This window comes from Cynocephalus volans, chromosome 12 (assembly GCF_027409185.1).
Source record: "Cynocephalus volans isolate mCynVol1 chromosome 12, mCynVol1.pri, whole genome shotgun sequence".
NCBI classification, from domain to species: Eukaryota; Metazoa; Chordata; class Mammalia; order Dermoptera; family Cynocephalidae; genus Cynocephalus; species Cynocephalus volans.
The window spans coordinates 71,095,270-71,115,789 of NC_084471.1; the positions used below are offsets into that span (position 1 = coordinate 71,095,270).

General features: G+C 37.9%; 2 protein-coding genes across 2 annotated transcripts in view; both read right to left on the reverse strand.

Annotated features, from left to right (window-relative positions):
* LOC134391718 (olfactory receptor 8S1) overlaps positions 1 to 10,879 on the reverse strand; it is a 47,774-nt gene extending 36,895 nt beyond the window's left edge. Inside the window, exons 1-2 of the mRNA XM_063115688.1 lie at positions 10,875 to 10,879; positions 9,821 to 9,932 (exon numbers count right to left, since the gene is read on the reverse strand). Of these exons, the coding sequence (XP_062971758.1) occupies positions 9,821 to 9,932; positions 10,875 to 10,879 (117 nt within the window). The remainder of the gene's footprint in view (positions 1 to 9,820; positions 9,933 to 10,874) is intronic.
* Positions 10,880 to 11,050: 171 nt separating this feature from the next.
* C12H12orf54 (chromosome 12 C12orf54 homolog) lies at positions 11,051 to 16,100 on the reverse strand. Its single transcript, XM_063115689.1, has 5 exons — positions 16,050 to 16,100; positions 15,895 to 15,927; positions 14,119 to 14,143; positions 12,015 to 12,063; positions 11,051 to 11,192 (listed from the first exon to the last, which is right to left on the reverse strand). Exons 1-5 carry the CDS (start codon positions 16,098 to 16,100, stop codon positions 11,051 to 11,053), a joined length of 300 nt encoding a protein of 99 aa, XP_062971759.1.
* Between the last annotated feature and the right edge of the window lie 4,420 nt (positions 16,101 to 20,520).

The following is a 20,520-nucleotide window of genomic DNA, read 5'->3' on the forward strand; positions in this document are numbered from 1 at the left end:
ACACAATTCTATCAATCCACAGCAGGTGGTGATTACATAGCTGCCTATATTTGTCAAAGCTCATCAAATTGCATACTTAGAATGGGTTGATTTTATGGCATGTAAATTATTCAATAAAGATGCTAAAAAGATAATAGACTTTAAATTATATACAGGTAAAATGGATGACATGAATAGAACAAACAATGGGAATGGGGAAATAGAAGTATATTGTTTTAAGGTTTTCACATTTTATATGAGGTGACATATTTGAAAGTACAATGGATAAGTTAAAAGTTAATATTGTTAACTGAGAAAACACTGGGTAAAAAATCCTAGAGTTTACAGCTAATAATCCAGTAGTGGGAATGATGTGAAGCACTAAAAATTATTCAGTTAGACCAAATGAGGCAGGCAAAGAGGCAAAAAAGAATGTTACAGAAAGTTACAGAATGGACAACCAGAAAATGATGAAATGATGGTCACTTTCTATCCAACGACATATACTCACATTATATGTAAGTGGCCTAAAAACTCCAATTAAAAGGCAGATTAAAAATTAATTAAAAATTGTAGAATAAATAAAAAAGCAAGACTTAAACATGTTTTAAATATAACTATGATTTAAATATAAATATGAAACACATATAGGCTAAAAAGTAAAAAGATGGAAAAATATACATCACATGAGCTCTAATCCTAAGAAAGCTGGAGGGGTTCTGTAAATAACAGGGAAAAGAGTGGAAGGGGTGAGAAAGGAGAGAAATTACAGCATATTTAGATGATACTGAACAACATTTGCCATAACAAAAAAGAAAAAGTGATTCAAGAAAAAAAGGGGAGAATTGCTGGAGCAATGTCCTTGAGTAGGCTTGATCCATTACAGATTTATTGCATCGGTAGAGGGCATGGCTTTAGAGAGGAGCGCTGAGTGCATCCAAGTAGAAAGGTAGGTCACTTTCATGCTTTTCGTAGGTATCATCTTGCCCTGTCCAACACTTATACCATGCATTTCCTTTTCTTTTTTTTTTTCTACTTTGTTGTCCAGAACATTCAGAACTATGTTGAAATATAGTAATAATGTTAGAAATCAGTATTTTCTTTTAATTTAATGAAATTTTTAATGTGTTGCTTCTGCTATTCCTATTCCCTTATCCCCTTGTCATTGATATTTAGGCACTAGGTAGAAACCTACTTTTTTCAGGCTTCTTCTAGGCTAATCAATTTGGGATTGCACAGATGAGACAGGCAATAAAAACGTGTGTTTAGGGTCAAGGACACACATGCATTGGAGATCTCCCATGCCATTTGGATTTTATTCTTATCACTGATTTGCAAAACCTGCTCTCTCTCATAGTCTTGGCTCTTTCAACGTCCTACTTTCCCCATGAGTCTTTCCCCAAGAACTTCCTACTTCTCTCTAGGGCTACATTCTCTTTTCTTAAAATTTAGGAAGGAAACGTGTGAAGACCCTCCCCACTTCTTAGCTCAGGAACAAAGGCATGGTAACAAAAGCAAGTAAGTATAATTGACCAGTTGGTTGAGAAAGCTACCAAAAATCTCCTTCGTGGTTCAGACTCATATCTAACAACGTATTTGAAGTCTCTACTTTGATCTCTCACTGACTCTCAAACATAACATTTTTGAAAGTAAACTTTTATTTTCACCTCCTAAAACCTCTTTTTCTCAGAGTCTTCTCAATTTCTAGTGATGTGTTACCCTCTTCCATTCAGTTGCTCCAGCTGGAATCCTAGATCATCCTTGATGATCTTCAGTGACATTAATATTTCATCACTTAAGCCATTTATACAGGAGATATTTTTCCAACTATAATTCTTTTGAATCTCCATACTCTTTAAGCCTAGTACCTGACTGGTAGTAATGTTTTATATGTAAGTGAATGAAATTATTTCCTCACGTCATTTATTAATGAGCCCTATATCATTCTTGATTATGCATTTTTGGCTGATCGCAGGCTGAAACTTTTCCTGGATCAATAATGCATTTCTATTCTACTAATTGATTCTTGCTTTTAATATGATACAATATAATTTCAGTGGCTGAAACTTGGAGAAGTAAAATTTTGAGGGTAAATCCACTAATGCATTGACTTTTTTTTGGAAATTTTGCTTTATTCTTCTGGATGAATTTTGCTATACATTTGTAAAATTCTATAAAATGTGTGAGTTTTATGTTTAACAGTTTTTAGAAATGCCCCCCTCACCTTTTTTTTCCTGGAAGGATGGCTGACTAGAGGCACCTCTTATGCAAGGAAAGTTCAACCAACAAGTAGATAGTCACCTATAGTATAGAGCATCTAGGAGGAAATGATGGAATCCAGCAAAAGAGTGAAGAAATCTCCCAAAATCTGGAATCTCAATATGACAAACATAGTTAGGGGAAGCACCCCACCAAGACTGGTCTGGAGACTAGAGAAACCCTGCACTGCTGGGACAAGGTAGGCTGGTGGGGAAGGGGTGTTGGGGAGGGTGTCTCCTGTAGGTGCTCCCACCACAGATGCCTGTAGTTCAGGCTGTTAGGTAACCACATGGCTCTTGTGGGCAGTGAGTACAGCTGGGAGCTGCTGGGAGCCCACATGATTGCATTTTTTGAGAGGGGAGGTACATGCTGAGTTTCCCAACCACCTAGGTTTTGGGCCATTGCTGGACATTGCCATTTTGGGATAAGAGCCAGGACATGGACAGAGCCTCCCACCCTGGTGGAGAGAGTGTGGGGAGTGCGCCAGCCCCATCTGGGTGTGCACAGCTCTGTGTAGCTCTGGTGAACTTGCCTATGCCTACCTTCCCCCAGGGATATGAGAGTCCCTGGATCCTAATGGAGAGTGTGTGGGGATTAAACTGGTTCTTTAGGGATATACGCAGTCCCTCAAGTCTCTAGGAAACTTGCATAGATCTGTGCCCACCTTCCTGGGGAGCTCAGAGTCCTACCCTACTCAGCAAGCTTGGCTGTACCAGCAGAGAGGGTGCAGAGAGAGCACTGGGTTACACACAGCCCTGAAGTCCCTGGTTAACTTGCCCAGATACTAGTGTTCCTTCCCTCCCCAGCAAACTTGGAACTCTGAGACCTGCTCAACACAGTAAGCCCACCACTCCAGTGGAGAGGGTTCAGGGACTATGCTGGCCACCCCTGGGTGCATGCAGCACTGCACATCTCTGACCCATGCTCATCTTCCATGCTCGACTAAGCAAGCTTGCCCAGCAGAGAGGGTGAGGAGAGTGAGCTGGCACCTTCTGGGCACACACAGTCCTGCATCTCTGGTAAACCTACCTAGATTCACACATTCTAGTGTGGAAGCTCCAGAGAACCTGCCTACTTCACCCAGGGACTCAGAGAAGTGCCCCAGAACTTTTCCCAGGGGTGTGCAACATGCTCAGTTCCCTGGCACCTCTGCCCACATTAGGAAAGGAAGAGCTCATTGCCCCACCTACCCCAGAAATTGAAACCCCAAAGGTGACCCCAGTGAGCCCATACAGGGTTGCTTACCTCAACTTAGGAAACACGGAGTGCACCAGCGTATCCTCTTCAAAGCCCTGCTCACAGCCAAAACAACCCTGCCCAGTGTCAACCACCCCAACAAGAAACTGCCAAAGTCCCCACTGCTTAGGCCATGAAGGCACTCACAGACAATGCCAAGACTGAATACAATTAGAGAAGTCACATGGAAACTACACTACCACATTTATCCAGAACCAAACCTAAAATTCCCAACCTGACTGTCAATATAGTTTTCCCCTCAAAAACTACTCCAAAAATTAAGAGAAATGAGTTCACCAATAAAGACACAATTAGACTAATAGTGGTGGGATGGAAAAAGACATTCCATGCAAATGGAAACCAAAAAAAAAAGCAGGAGTTTCCATATTTATATCAGATAAAATGGACTTCAAATCAAGAATTATAAAAAGAGATAAAGAACATGATGTAATGATAAAAGGATGAATGCAACAAGAAGATATAGCAATCATAAATATATATATGTACCCAACATTGAAGCACCCAAATACATAAACTTTTATTGGCTCAAAGGGGAGAGAGAGACCCCCCCCAACACAGTAATAGCTGGGGACTTCAACACGCTTCTCTTAGCATTGGACAGATCATCTAGACAAAATGTTAGCAGAGAAATGTTGAATTTAAACTGAGCTAAAAACCAAGTGGACTTGACAGACATTTACAGAACATTTCATCCAACAACTACAGAATATGCATGCTTCTCGTCAACACATGGATCACTCTCCAGAATGGACCATATGATAGGCCACAAATCAAGTCTCAACAAATTAAAAAATATTGAAATCATATGTAATGTTTGTTTAGACCATAATGTAATAAAACTAGAAATCAACAACAAGTGAAATTCTGGAAACTATACAAATACATGGAAATTAAACAACATGCTCCTGAACTACCAATGTGTCAAAGAAGAAATAAAGCAGGAAATAAAAAAAAATTCCTTGAAACAAATGAAAATACAAGCACAACATGCCAAAGCCTATGGGATACTGCAAAAGCAGTCCTAAGAGGGAAGATTATTGCAATAAGTGCTTACACCAAAAAACTTGAAAGACCTCAAATAAACAACCTACTATTACACCTCAAGAAACTAGAAAAGCAAGAACAATCCAGTCCCCAAGTTAGTAGATAGAAATAAATAATAAAGATTAGAGCAGAACTAAATGAAATAGGGAACAAAAAACTGATGCAAAAAATTTATGGAACAAAAAGTTAATTTTTAAGAAGATAAAAAAAATTGATAAGTCATTAACTAGACTAAGGAAAAAAGAAAGACCCAAGTAACAAAAATCAAAAATGAAAAAGGAGAAACTACAACAGATACCACAGAGATCCAAAGAGTCATTAGAGACAATTATGAACAACTATGTGCCAACGAACTGGAAAATCTGGAGGAAATGGATAAACTTCTGGACACATAAAACTACCAAAACTGAACCAAAAAAAATTGAAAACCTGAACAGACCAATACTGAGCAATGAGATCAAATCAGTAACCAGTAGTCTCCCAAAAATAAAAGCCCAGGACCAGATGGCTTCACTGCTGAATTCTACCAAACTTTTAAAGAAGATGTTAAGCTAATTTTTCTAAACTATTCCAAAAAATCAAAGCAGAGGGTATTCCCCCCTACTAATTCTATGAGGCCAGGATCACCCTGATACCCAAATCAGACAAAGACACAACAAAAAAGAAAATTACATGCCAATATCCTTGATGAACTAAGATGCCAAAATTCTCAACAAAGTACTAGCAAACAGAATCCAACAACACATCAAAAATATTATACACCATGATCAAGTGGGATCAATCCCAGAGATGCAAGGATGGTTCAACATATGCAAATCAATAAATATGATATACCACACCAACAAAATGAAAGGAAAAAACCATATCAACAGATGCAGAAAAAACATTTGAAAAAATTCAACACCCTTTATGATAAATTTTCAACAAATTAGGTATTGAAGGAAAGTGTCTCAACACAATAAAAGCCATATATGAAAAATCCACAGCCAACATCATCCTGAATGGATAAAAAAGTTGAAAGCCTTTCCTCTAAGAACAGGAACAAGACAAAGATGCCACTCTCACTACTCCTTTTTAGCACAGTTTTGGAAGTTCTAGCCAGAGCAATTGGGCAAGAGAAAGGAATAAAGGGCATCTGAATTGGAAAAGAGGAAGTCAAATTATCCGTCTGTAGATGGCATTATCTTATACATGGAAAAACCTAGAGACACCATCTAGAGCTGATAAACAAATTCAGGAAAGTTTTAGTGTATAAAATCAATATACCAAAGTCAGAAGCATTTCCACCTCAAAGAACTAGAAAAACAAGAACAGTCCAAACCCAAAATTAGTAGATGGAAAGAAATAATTGAGATCAGAGCAGAACTAAATGAAACAGAAACCCCCAAAATGATACCAAAATCAATGAAATAAAAAGTTTGTTTTTTTGAGAAGATAAACAAAATAGACAACCATTAGCTAGGCTAACTAAAAAAAGAATAGAAAAGACTCAAATAACAAAAATCAGAAATGAAAAAGGGGACATCGCAACAAATACCAAAGAAATGCAAAGAAGCATTAGAGAGTATTATAAACAACTACACGCCAACAAATTTGAAAACCTGGAGGAAATGGGTAAATTTCTGGACACATACAAACTAACAAGACTGAACCAAGAAGAAATAGAAAACCTGAACAGACCAATAACAAGCAATGAGAGTGAAGCAGTAATCAGCAGTCTCCCAACAAAGAAAAGCCCAGGACTGGATAGTTTTACTGCTGAATTCTACCAAATCTTTAAAGAGGAATTAATACCAATTCTCTTCAAACTATTCCAAAAAATTGAAACAGAGACCATTCACTCAAACTCATTCTATGAGGCTGGCATCACCCTGAGATGCAAACCAGACAAAAAAAGAAAATATAGGCCACTATCATTAATGAATATGTACATAAATCCTCAACAAAATATTAGCAAACAGAATATAGCAACACATCAAAAAAGTTATACACCATGATCAAGTGGGATTCATCCCAGGGATGCAAGGATAGTCCAACATATGCAAGTCAGTAAGTGTGAAACACCACATCAACACAATCAAGGATAAAAACCATGTGATTATCTCAGTAGATGCAGAAAAAGCATTTGACAAAATTCAACATTCCTTCATGATAAAGATTCTAAGCAAGTTAGACATAGAAGGAAAATATTTCAACAGAATAAAAGTCATATATGACAAACCCACCACCAAAATCATCCTGAATGGGGGAAAGCTGAGAGCTTTTCCCTTAAGAACAGAAACAAGACAAGGATGCGCACTCTCACCACTCCTATTTAATATAGTATTGAAAGTACTATCCAGAACAATCAGGCAAGAGAAAGAAATAGAGGGCATCCAAATTGGAAAAGACAAAGTCAAACTGTCCCTGTTTGCAGATGACATGTTCCTATATATAGAAAACCTAAACACTCTGCCAAAAAACCCTTAGAACTGATAAACTATTTCAGTAAACTTGCAGGATACAAAATCAACACACAAAATTAGTAGCTTTTATACTCCAACAATGAACTAGCAGAAAAAATAAATCAAGAAAGCAAGCCCATTTATAATAGTCACCAAAAAAAAAAAAAAAAGTGTCTAGGAATCAATTTAACCAAGGAGGTGAAAGATCTCTACAATGAGAACTAAAAATCACTGCTGAAAGAAATTAAAGAGGACACAAGAAGATGGAAAGATGTTCCATGCCCTTGGATTGGAAGAATTAACATTGTGAAAATGTCGATACTACCCAAAGTGATCTACAGATTCTACTCAATCCCCATCAAAAATACCAATGACATTCTCACAGAAATAGAAAAAAAAAACCCTAACATTCATATGGAACAGCAAAAGACCCCGAATAGCCAAGGCAATCTTGAGCAAAAGAAAAAAAAAAAAAGCTGGAAGCATAACAATACCTGACCTCACATTATACCACAAAGCTATAGGAGCCAAAACAGCATGGTACTGGCATAAAAACGGACGCTCAGACCAATTGAACAGAATAGAGAACCCAGAAATCAAACCAAAAACTTACAGTTAAGTGATCTTCAACAAAGGCACCAAGAACATAAATTAGGGAAAAAGACTGCCTCTTCAGTAAATGGTGCTGGGAAAACTGGACATCCATATGTAGAAGAATGAAACTACCATACCTCTTGCTATATACCAAAATCAACTCAAAGTGGATTAATGGCTTAAATATAAGACCTGAAATGATAAAACTCCTAACATGTAGGGCAAACACTTCAGGAAGTAGGGCTGGCAAAGACTTTATGAATAAGACCCCAAAAGTGCAAGCAACAAAAGGAAAAATAAACAAATGGGATTATATTAAACTAAAAAACTTCTGCACAGCAAAATAAATAATTAACAGAGTGAGAAGACAACCTACTGAGTAGGAGAAAATATTTGCAAACTATGCATCCAACAAAGGATTAATATCCGGAATACACAAGGAATGCAAACTACTTAATGGTAAAAAACCAAATATCCTGATTAAAAAATGGGCAGAGTGAAGAGTCGGACTTCACTAATTGGACTTCCACATCATTGAGTATGAAGCTTGTGATGGGCTGATTGGCTCTGAGGATCTCCAGCATGGATGCTACCCATGGAAATGAATAGCAAGGGGATTAAGAAAACGACACCACATCTAATGAACTTAAAATCCAGCAAAGTGGAAGAGTTAGCTGAAAATGTCCCAAGTCAAGATAGCGTCATAATGGTCATCTTTATTATTATGTTATGTGAAATAAGCCAGGCATAGAAAGAGAAATATCACATGTTTTCACTCATATGTGGAAGCTAAGAGAACAAAACAAAGAAAAAAACCCCAGAAATAAATAAATAAATAATAATAATAATAATATTAATTTGAAATGTTAAAAGGAGAGAGAGGAACTGTGGTTATGGGGGCAGGAAAGAGGAAGCAAAGGGGAGCTATTGAGAGGATGGTTAATGCACACAAAATTACAGTTAGATAGGAAAAATAAGTCCTATTGGTGTACAGTTGACCTAAGAATCTATAATTAATAATGACTTACTACATGTTTCCAAATGACTACAGGAGAGATCAAATGTGCATATAACAAAGAAATAATTAAGTTTTACAATAATGAATATGCTAATTACCCTGAGCAGATCAGCACACATTGTATACACATATTGACATAGAACTCTGTACCCCATATATGTGTACAATCAATATGTTTCAATAAAAAATTAAAAAAGAAAGAAATGGAAAACCACTGACAGCATTTCTAATACTGTTGCATTAGCATGAAAATAGAGGGCTACCTTGTCTAGTTTTTGTTTTAATACAACCCAGTAATTATGGTGTCTATTATGTAAAAAATTTTCCATTAATTTCATAGTCTTAATTAAAAAATAAAAATTTGTATGTTAACAAATGCCAAGTTAACATCTAATGAGATGAAAAATTTTTTAAATTTACTTTATTTCTATAATGCATTCAGTTTGTTATTTCACTGGTGTTGTGACAAATTCTCACTCCTGGTGTTAAATCCTATTTTTTATAGTTGTTATATTCATTTGTTCAGATTTTTTTTAGAAAGGAAATAAATAAAAACTCTACCTCCCCTGCCATGGAATATGTGCCTCTATATGTGCAAAGGTTACCATCTTTGGCAAATATCCTGAATAGTCCTTTCTTGTAGGAAGTACTTCGTGCTAGGTGCCATTTCACAGGCTGGGGGGATAACTATGTTGGAATGGTAGACAGTGAGACCTTCTAGATCACAGAATATTAGGAATGAAAGGAACCTTCAGCATTTTTTAGTTATGTCTACTTATTTTACAGGAGAGGAAACTGAGGCCCACAAAGAATAACTTAGACAAAGTCAGAATGAGTTTATGACTTTAGAATCCAGATCTTCTCCTAATGTATAGTTAGTTATGTGTCGCTTAACAACAGGGATACATTCTGAGAAATGTGCTGTCAATTTCATCATTGTGCGAATGTCATAGAGTATACTTACACCAATCTAGATGGTATCGCCTACCACACAGCCAGGCTGTACAGTATAGCCTATTGCTCTACCATCACATATGTGGTCTATTGTTGACTGAAACTTTGTTACGCAGCTTGTGACTGTATCATGTACATATGAAATTCTATCACTACATTCTACAGCCCAGGAAGAACCAAGAGGGCAAATGTCTTTTACATCACATTTATTTCGTCAGTTGTTTTTTTGCTGGTTTCTTAGCTCAGCAGTTGCTATGTGCTTGGGTCTCACTTGATTTCCAAGTTTCCAGTTGCAGCCAGAGACCCTGGCATTTCCTCCCTCTTCTGGGTTCAGTGATGATGTCTGCCTAATATCTTCTCTTTCAGGCATTTGAAGCTGTGCCCTAGATGTTACAGTCACATGGGTGGGAATAAAAGAAATTTAATCTCCTCCCTGCTAGGTAGTTTACTAGGCAGGCGGCATTGTAAAAGCAGTCCTTGTGGTGATGCTTCTACCCCAAGACATCCAACATGAACTGAACAAGGCGATCCATTAGTTTTAGACCATATTCTATGCACTTTACACTTCAGGATCTTTGCTGTCCTGCACGTGCTATGTTGTATTGAAGAGAAAGGAAGCTTCCTGCCTTAATATCTGAACCAAAACTGCATTTTGAGTGATGACAGAGGTTTTGTGAGTGTATGTGTTCTTTCAGAAAGATGTAATCTTTTTGCCAAAATATTGAATATTTTGTGTATTTTGAGGATTTATAGGGGAAACAGGGTAAAATATTTGAAAGGGTTTTTAAAAAAAAAAAAAATAGTCACAGGCAGGTAAAACCAATTTTCTCCATCACCTATAACTCAGACCCTGCCTTAAAAAGAATTCTCAATGAGCCCTAGAGAGGTAGAGGGTGTGGCCACTCTTTTTCTCCATGTGGGATTAGGTGTCAGATGAGCCTAAAGAGTAAGAGAGTTAAAAGGGTTATGGAAATGACCTGTTACTTAAGCAGTGCTTTTGGGGGCATCACACTCAAGCACTTGATTGAAGAAAACTCTGACAAAGGAGCCTATTATGGATGTATTGTATTTGACTCTTGATACTGAATTAAGCCCTAAAAGTGATGTAAGTTTCCAGAGCACTTTGCAGAAGGGAATTACAGGCCTCACAAGTATTAGTGTGTTTTTAAGCTTTCCACCTCTCCCTCTCTTTCTCTCACAAGTGTTTCTCCCTGATTCCTGAACAAGCCTCCCTGTACAGAACTATCCACACCTGATGCATGCTGTTTGGCTCTTTGTCTTGATCACAGAGACCAAAAGAACCTGGCCTAGCCCTGCCCTCTCACGCCATTGTCCCTTGTACTGGACCACACCTACTTGGTGGGGCACTGCTCTGCCACATTGGGATGAGGACCTGAGAGGATCTGACTATGGTGGGGTGGGCAGGTAAAGGTCGGGGGAAAGGCTGCCTATGTGAAACACCTGGTAGAAGCAGAGGAGTTTTTCTTCTTTGATTATAGAGTTAGGGTCCAGAAGAGCACGGTGATTGACCAGAGAGATGTGTTCTAAGGTTGTGGGCACGGGCTCCTGATGGTTGCTTTCCATTGCTGAAGTGTGATCTTCTCAAATTTGGGGTCCTCCAGGAATCTGGAGTCCTGATGTTTCTGTACCAAATAAGAAGAGGTTGTGCATGTATAAGGGAAAGAGATCTTACCCTCTGGGCTCCCTCCCTGGCCTCCACTGTCCTTAGGGATTTTATTATCATACTCCATCAGGAATGAGCATCACTGGCTCTGGGAGTGGCAATTCCCCGATTATTGTGTGGCCCATAAGAAAAAGCCCTTGCTGCGCATCAGGAGATGAAGTGTGTCATAACCTATCAGAGCCTATGTTTTCATCAGGAAAATTCCTCATGCTTGCCTTGTCTTTCTTGACTACCCAGTCCTCTGTTTCTCAGTTGTCACTATGGGAAAGTCATTCTTACGTCTAAATTAAATCTCTGTTGTGGTAGCTGGAGATTTTTTCTCCTCATCTTGTTCTTATGGAAAAGGAATTGACATCTCCCAATGTTAGAGCACTGGACTGTCAACATTTTGTTAATTTTATTCATAACCTTCTAAGCCCCCGATTATTTACTCCTTCTTCATGACTTTCCTTTCCTTTCCATCATTCTTTCTATGTTCCCTTATTCCTTCAATTGAATGAGGAAAAATTTCCAAAATCTATTATCTTGAGGTCTAGGACTAACCCTGAGATTTCAGGGATTTCTGATTGGGCTGAAAACAGAGGAGAAAGCCCTGGCTCTGTTGCTCACCATCAGTTGAGAGTGTTGGTGGGGCCACCTCTTGCCCCCTTAGAAGAGATGTGTATTGGAAGAATAGGCTTCTGAAAGCTCAAGACTCAGAGCTAGCTATATTCCTGGCCTTGATGACCATATCCAGGTGGATGCCATCTCCCTTGGGGACTGTCAGAATAGGGCCACTTACCCATTCCTGGGTGCAGATGATGTGGGTGTCATGGAGCATTTGCTCATCCCTGAGGTGGATAGAGGAAGGAGTCATTCTGTTACAGGGGTCTGGAACTGTCTCCCCAATTGCCAAGCTCATATCCCTAGTTTGGAGTATAGCCAGTCAAAGTGGAAGGGACCAGACTTGTGGGGATACTGAAGACCTATAGGCCTGTCAGAGAAATGGTTGCAGAATGTGGCACCAGACATCTGGCTATCTATAAAGCATAGTGGATCATGGTCACCGGAGCTCTGTTCGACCAGTGCTGGGCATTTAAGAATTAGCCAAATGCCTCTCTTTCTGGTTTCTCATTTCTTATCTCCGCTTTTGGTATGGAAAATGGATACAATAAGACTTGCAGTCTCTTCATCTCACCCTGAATTTCACCCTTCCCCCACCTTTCAAGAAGTGAAAAAGCAACAGCAGCAGTTAGATCCTAAATCCACATTTTTACAGCCTGGGTCATCAGGCGGGCACTCTCAGGGCCCTGCAGCAACCTCTTTGGAAATAAGGCCTGACACGCAAGCATCCTACAAATAGAGGTAAGCTTGACCCTTTTGATCTTTTGACCCTTAGGGATCAACATCCAAGAAAAGGTTTCTCTGTATCTCACAGTGGATTCTTCCAGGCCACATTTCTTTATTCTGGAGTAGAGGTGATTGACCAGGCTTGAAGAAAGAACGGAGGGGGTCTTCTCTGGCCTCTCTGTTTTAAAAGATACCCAAGAAGATTTGGCCTCTTATGAACTCTGTTATGTGGAGAAGCTAGAAAAGCCCAAAGTGGTTCCAATAGCCAGAGAGACCCCAAGAGTAGTTACAATCTCCTTTAGATTTCCCTTCCCCCATGCTTCCTGTACCCACAGCTAAAGTCTCCTCAACCCTTCCATGGGGTTTGAAAGTCCCTGAATTAAATCTTATTTTATCCTGACATTAGAGGATCTCTCTTTGGGCTCAGTTATATACATATATCTGTGATAATCAAAGTGTGATCTGTGAACCAGCAGCTTTGGTGTCATATGGAAGCCTGTTAGAAATACAGAATCTCAGAATTTCAAGTCCACCCTAGACCTACTGAATAAGAATTTGATATGCTTTTAAACAAGGGACTCAGGTGATTTGTATACATAAAAAAAGTTTGAAAAGCTCTGATTTATATATTTTTTTTCTTGGATGGGTGGAGGAAGGAGCTCCAAATATGGCTTTTATGTTATAATTCTAGACTACTGGATATATTGAGTATTTTCTAGAATTCACATCTGGGCATTTGATAACTATAACTTGACGACCTTGAATAATCATTCCTCTGTGACCTCCCTGTTTTTCCATCCCTATGCCAGTCCTGCTAAGCCTTTATAGCAAAGCTGGGAAGCTGCTTCTGTCTGTGCTTGGCATTTCTCCTCGACGGAAAAGAATCATGTCTGACTGAGGGCTGAGAGTGTCCTCAAGCCCACAGCAGCCAATTTAAGGGAGAAATGGATCCTGCTATTCCTGTCCAGGTGCTGTAGACTAAATAAATGCTTGTGTTTCCTGACCATTCATATATCGAAACCTAATTTGCGATGTGATGGTATTTGGAAGTGGGGTCTTTGGGTGGTGCAGGTCATGAGGGCAGAACCCTCATGAATGAGATTAATGCCCTTATAAAAGAGAACCCAGAGAGATCCCTTGCCCCTTCTGCCATGTGAGGACACAGTGAAAAGACCACTGTCTATGAACCAGGAAGTGGGCCCTCATCAGACAACAAACCTGCCTGTGCCTTGGACTTCCCAACCTCCAGAACTGTAAGAAATAAACTTCTGATGTTTTTAAGCCCCCCAATCTATAGTATTTGGTTATAGAGCCCAAATAGACTAAGATACCAGGTAACTGGACTGGATAGAGGAGAGAGAACCAGTGCTCATGGAGACTTCAAGGAAAGTCAGTGCCCAGCTTGGTTGAAGATGGAAAGGAAAAGAAGACCTGGACTCCAGCTTCAAGGCAAATGAAATATCCTAAGATGAAACTTTGGGATGAATTCCTCCTTATTCCTTCCCAAATTCCCTCCCTTGATTCTTTATTCAAACCTTGGATTATTGCTCTTTTACCTCGAATCCGAGCATCTTCCTGCAGCTGAAAAATAATGAGAATTTGGAGAGTCAGAGACTCAGGGGCTGGTTTCTGGACCGTTAGTGTACCAGCTGTAGTCTTTAGTAAATGTAGGGATGTCTATTTGGGAAATATGGGCTTTTGGGGAATGGAATGAAATTCTCAGTTTTCTGAATGCAGAATTTGTATTATCTTTGTGTCTCTCACACAAAACCATTTAAGATAATCCCCTGCATACAGCATATGTTCAATAAATGTTTGTTGAATAATGGATGAATAAATAGGAGCAAGCTGTGGCCTAATCAGAAAGAAAGCACATTCTAATTCTGTTTCTCTCTGCTATCTTATGCTTGACTTATCAATTCTTTCCTCAGTATTTAAGTACAAAAATTTCCCTTGTACAAAGTGACTAGAGAGTCTGTTTTGTCTGCAGCAGCCTGGGGGATCTATGAGGGCAGGGATGGTGTCTGATGGATTTCATGAAGAAGCACCGGAAGAGAGTTTCAGCACAGGGATGTCAGATGGACTGTTAACTTCAATACAAGCCCTGAGAGGATGGAAGTCAACACATACAAGTCCCACTTATAGACAAGCCTACTCCTCCCACTAGCTGAAGTCCTTCCAGAAGGAGACTGTGGCCTCAGGGGACTAAAGTTCTGGGTAGGGTGGAGGCACCCTGAACCCAGAGGCAAAACTTGGATGAAAATATCAAACTTCTGATCTCCATCTAGTGCCCCCTTTTACCTATAACCAGCTGGAGGCAAAGGCTGCTATAATTTTCATTAGAGTAAGTCACAGACATGGCAACAGAATACAATGGCATCTCTCTTCTTGGACCATAGGAAAGGGCTCAGTTTTAAGGTCAAAAGTGATCTGATAGTGAAACAGAGGAAGTTTATTTTCTGTGCCTTCTGAATCCCTTTGCCCGTCATTCCTCCTCAGGTAGGAAGAGGGAGCTACTGTTTCTAAGACCACAGGAGGCTCATATTACATTTGTTTCTAATTTTAATAAAATTATATCTTTATTCCGAGGAACAAAAGTTAAGAAATCCATACAGAAGTTTCCTGTTGGCCTTGGCTTTGTAGTATTTTTAACTGTCCTAAGTTTGTGTTTTTCTGTTTATAGCCTATGTAAACAGTCTCTTGATAAGTAATTGTGTAGATAGTGTCTGTTGCTCTCTACTCTGAGAGACAAAAACAAGATGTGACAGTGAGATATATCAGCACCTTGAACAAGCTAATATAATAACTCAGTGTCTGGGGCAGGCCAACAATATAGTGCATATGTGACTATGTTGCTTAAATATTTGATCGGTGTTTAGAAAAGAGACTGAAATCTGTATAGAGGAAGAGCAGGAAGAGGATTGTTTCTATTTACCCGAGAAGTTTAGCCCTGGCCTCTTAACTTGCACACCCCTGCAATTAATGCGCATACTCAGGTAAGAAGGCTGTTTACCACGTCACCTGGGGATTCTCCCTAACTCAGTCACTTATCAGCATTTCATATAACCACAAAGGATATTCTTGTTGAGAGAAGTTCTGGTAAATACAATTTTCTCTCTATATTATCACATTTCCTCAAAAGAATTGTTAGGCATCTTCTTGCCTTAGATGTCTGGACTGACAAGTCAGTGCTACTTTTTGAAACGGAGAAACCATTAGGTAAATAAAGATAAGACTGTGGTCAGAATGAACAGCTCAGTAGGGTATGGGAAATTGGGATCAAGGGCAGGTGAGGAGGTCAGGGAATTCATAGAATCAAAATTTAATCTCACCTCCTTTTGTATGTCCTTAAAAGCTGTCAGCACCTGACAGGAGATGAAAATACAGAAAAATTAATATTACAGACTATCACTTTATTACAAAAGAATTTTATATATAGAATTAAGTTCCCTAATTTCCCAGCCATTAGGCTGTAGAGAGTGAATACCAAGAGACTGTGGCTTTCTAACTCCAGCAATAAATCTCTGTTGATTTCCATTGCGCATATGTCTCTGGGCCATTGTTTCTGCACATAATAAATAGGTGAAGTACAGTGAGGTATTTAAAGAGGAGAGGGCTGTGAATGGAATGTATAATGAAACCCACTGTTATATTTTATTTCTCTTTGGTCCTTGTTCTGAAGCTAGGCATAGTTATTAAAATCAACACGTATTTGTATTTAGGTTATCATACATTGGAGAACACCACCAAATATTGGTGAAGATATAGAACAGCCGGAACTCTTGTACATTATTGGAGGGAGAGTAAAATCTTACGATCACTTTGGGAAAAGTTCTGGCAGTTTCTTACACGACTAAATATATACCTACCATACTGCCCAGCCATGGATGGATACAATGACTGTTGGAACTCTGGGTTCCCTCAGCTGATGTAAAGTGTGAGAACTTTAAGACAGATAGCTCTATCTTGTTTGGTGAAAATATAGTTTCTCTAGATAGTGAAGAATTTCAATTTGTTTATAAGGGTGCTTATGGAAAATGAACAGTCCAAGGGATAAACTGTGCCAATTATCAACTTACTGCCTCTCAGCAACACTTCGTTCACCCTTTGTTATATCGTATTCATCTTTTTTTTATAATCCTCGACTATTTACTGGTTCCCAACAGGATGGTCTTTTGACCCTTACACAAGCAGCTTATTCTTTAGCTAGTACAAAAATTGTAAGAACATGAAAGCTATGCTAATATATAGCATTGTAATTAAGAAGATTGTTTCCTTCTCTAAAACTTACAGAGTCATTGAAAATCACAGAGAAGAAAAAAAGTGGGCCACATTTTTCATTTAATAAAACATTGTTCAGTGGGAAATGGCAGGAGAGGCTCTAGAGAATTTTACTTATTTTTAATCAAAAAGCCATGGCCATTGATTTAATAAACAGACTTTTCCTGCCTGGTTCCGTATAGGAAACTGATCCTATAAGTTCAAAAGTGATGAATTTTCCTTTAATTCTCATCTTTATTCAAGAGTTTAAATGTACCTGCAACTAGAATGTCAAGACCAGGATGCTGAAGTAGCTGATATCTATGGGGAAGGTTCTTAGAAACTCCAGAAAAATATCTGTGCTCTATGAAGGTACCACATGGTTTGCTCTGGCTATCTTATGGGCATAACTAGCTTCTGCACGTATATACCATTCAAATGTAAAGTGAAACCTGACATTTTTATGTTTGAGAATTTGATTATCATTTTCAGATAGCTGGGAAACTAAGGACATTTTGTCAAAGTGAACAAGATACCAGCAGCTTTAGAATTAGAAGAAGCTATTCACAAATGTAAGTGCTTTTAAGTCTATTTTAAAACAATTTTAATAACATAGATTCTGACACTTATTGAAAGCAACAGATTCTTACCGATGACCTAATGAGTCTATTTTTCATTTTCAACTCATAGTTTTCAGATCTGAAAATACTTTTGATAGGATTCAGTAATTTCATTCATTATAGAACATCTAATTAAACTATTCACAAAGGAAGTCTTTTTTTGACTGGGTGTCTTTAAACCAATTTAGAGTAAACAATTCAATCTAATTCCTAAGATATAGCTCCCTTGAAGTGGAATCAAAATATGGTCATTTTCCTAACCACAGAAAGGACAATTCTTCATATCCAAAATACAGACTGATTCTTTTGCTTTTTTCTCATACTTTAGAATTCTCCAACAAATAGCAGGTCTGAAACTCTCAGATCTAATAAACTAAAAAGCAGGAAAGCTCCAGGCATATTTTTTACAGTTAGCCATGATTCTTGTTCAAAAAATTGTCAATAGATTTGGGAATATGTAGGACATTTTGAAGTATTTAAACCAACACAGGTAGAAATATCCTAGTAACACATCGATTTCCCATTATAAATCATGCAAAGCAAAATGGTGTTCCAGCTACTGAAATTATATCAGATGATTAAATCCAAGTTTTATGTCTTCTAATGTCTTGATATAGACCTTCCAGCCATAGCCAATGGAAATAAAACAATTACTCTCTGTGCTAATGACAGGATCCCAATCATGCTCTGAGCAAGACAGCCAGAAGCCATAGGGCCAGGTGGCATGTCACTCTCAGAAATATAGCTTGCTGGCAACTATACAAAAAAACGAATCATTTTTTATGGACTCAATCGGGCATTTAAGTGGATAAAAATAAACACCTCCACTCTTCAGATTGATATTTTTCATTTTTGAGAGGTTTATTTCAAGGCTTACTCATTCTGGAGGGCCTAAATCTTTCAGTAAATTATGTTTTAAGATGCAGGAATCAAGGACCACAGTCAGTAATAATAAAGCTATGCCAATTTATATTTTAGGATCAATTTATATTTTAAAATTTCAATAAAACTGAACCATATGGATGTCTTTATCAAGATTTCAGAGTGGTTACTTACTAAAACCACCCCCTCTCTTCACACAGAAGTCATAAGAAATAAAATATAAAATAGTTTGCATGATATATGCTTTAAATCCTTGCTCAGATATCAGAGGAAAAATTTCATGGACATAGTTTCAGAAACATAGTGGAAATACATAGCTGTGGTAGGGGATAAATTAAGGAAACAGGGCCTGATAAAGGCTGTTTCAAAGCTGGTACAGGAATGGAATCCAAATGCAACCTGCATATAGTGGAGGATTGGAATCTAGCTCCCTAGCAAGGTCATGGTCAAGGGCCTTGTTCCCCCTCATGCAGTGACTTATACAGATCCCCTTGGGGTCACATAGTCTCAGTTTTCTTTTGAATGGGGTAGAGGATGTTAAAGAATCCTTTTTGAAAAAGGCTTATTCACTCTCAAATATAAAATGAACACATGTAAAAGATTTTATTTAACTCATTAGTTAGTGATGGATGTATTAAGATATTATAACCAGTTCAAAGGAGAATTAAAGGCATCACTGATTTATAGTCATATAACAACTATAATAAGTTAAAAACTGGAAAAATGGCCAATATCTCCAGGGTGATAATCAATTGTATCCTGCTGTACACTTTTCTACAGCTGAGAGTTGTTCATATTACCATCAGTTTTCTACAACTGACAGAATTGTAAAATATCTCAAAGACATGAAAGGCAGAAATAAAAAAATGGGTGAGCTAGTGAGGAATCTAGCATATTTAAAAATCTTTCTCACAATTCTTCCCTACAAGGCAGTGGAAGCTGCACAAGAATGAGAACTTTGCATATATCACCCATAGGTGTGGATTCTAGAACGGTGATAGTCTCCAGTGGTGAGAGCCTAAGCTTTGCACAGAAGACCTCTTTGGGGTCCTGAACCCAAGTGCAGGTAACCAGAAACTGTGTGGCAGGAAAGTTAACCCATGAGATATAAACCTCAAGCCTCAATAAAATAAAAATCTCATTTTCCCCAAATTAATCTATAAATTCAAGGCAATTGTAATAAAAATCGTGAAATTTGACAAATTGATTCTAAAACTTATAAAATCAAGAATAGCTGAGACAATTTTGAGAACAATAGAGGGCCTTATACTAATAAATATGAAAGCATTTTATGCATTTAGGTAAAATAGTACAGAATTAACATAGAAATAGATAAATATTAATGGGGTTCTCAGCCAGAGGCTATTTTAACTCTCCCCCCAAAGACATTTGGTAACGTCTGTTGACATTTTTGGTTATCACAACGGGGGAGTAGTGTTGATACTGTCATCTGGTGAGTAGAGGCCAGGGATGCTTCTGAGCATCTTACAGTCTACTGGGTAGCCTCCCACAGGGAAGAATTATCCAGTCCCAAATGTCAAAAGTGCTGCACTTGAGTAACACTGGTATAAAATGTTCAGAAACAGACTCATGTATATGTGGGAAATTGGTATATGACAGAGGTGGCATTACAAATCAGTGAGGGAAAACTCACTATTCGAAAAACAAGGTTGAGAAAATTGTCTTTGTGCACAGAAAAAAAGTTATTTCCAAAACTACATATATATAAAATTACATATATTATATATATATACAATACATATTTGTGTGTATATAATATATATATTTATAAATATACATATATATTTATATTTTTATATATATATAAAAGATTAAATGAACAAGTAGAAATATGTTTAAACTGTATGGGATATGAAGAAGTAGGTTGCAGAAGAGGAAATATAATTGGCCAATAAACATAAGAATGCAGTATCTACCTTATTGCAATCCAGTACAAGCAGTAATAAGATAAAAAGTTTAGCCCGTTAGAGTAACAAAACTTTAAAAACCAAATAAGGTCAATTGGTGGAGAATTGAGGGGAGGTTGGAACTCTCATGCAATTGTAAATTAGCATTAAGAATATGTTTTAGCATTGTTTGTACTGGTGAAATATTGAAAGCAATCTTATCACCCAACTTAACTGAGAAACAAATAAAATGCAGATAAACAAGATAGAATTAAATATTGTACAGCAT

Bases quoted from the DNA above. Each gene is read 5' to 3' on its own strand.
- C12H12orf54 (XM_063115689.1), bottom strand. From the start codon at position 16,100: ATGGAAATCAACAGAGATTTATTGCTGGAGTTAGAAAGCCACAGTCTC. The intron at 15,928-16,049 runs GTATTCACTCTC...ATCTCCTGTCAG, and splicing joins TAGAAAGCCACAGTCTCTTG to GTGCTGACAGCTTTTAAGGA. The intron at 14,144-15,894 runs GTGAGATTAAAT...ATTATTTTTCAG, and splicing joins TTAAGGACATACAAAAGGAG to CTGCAGGAAGATGCTCGGAT.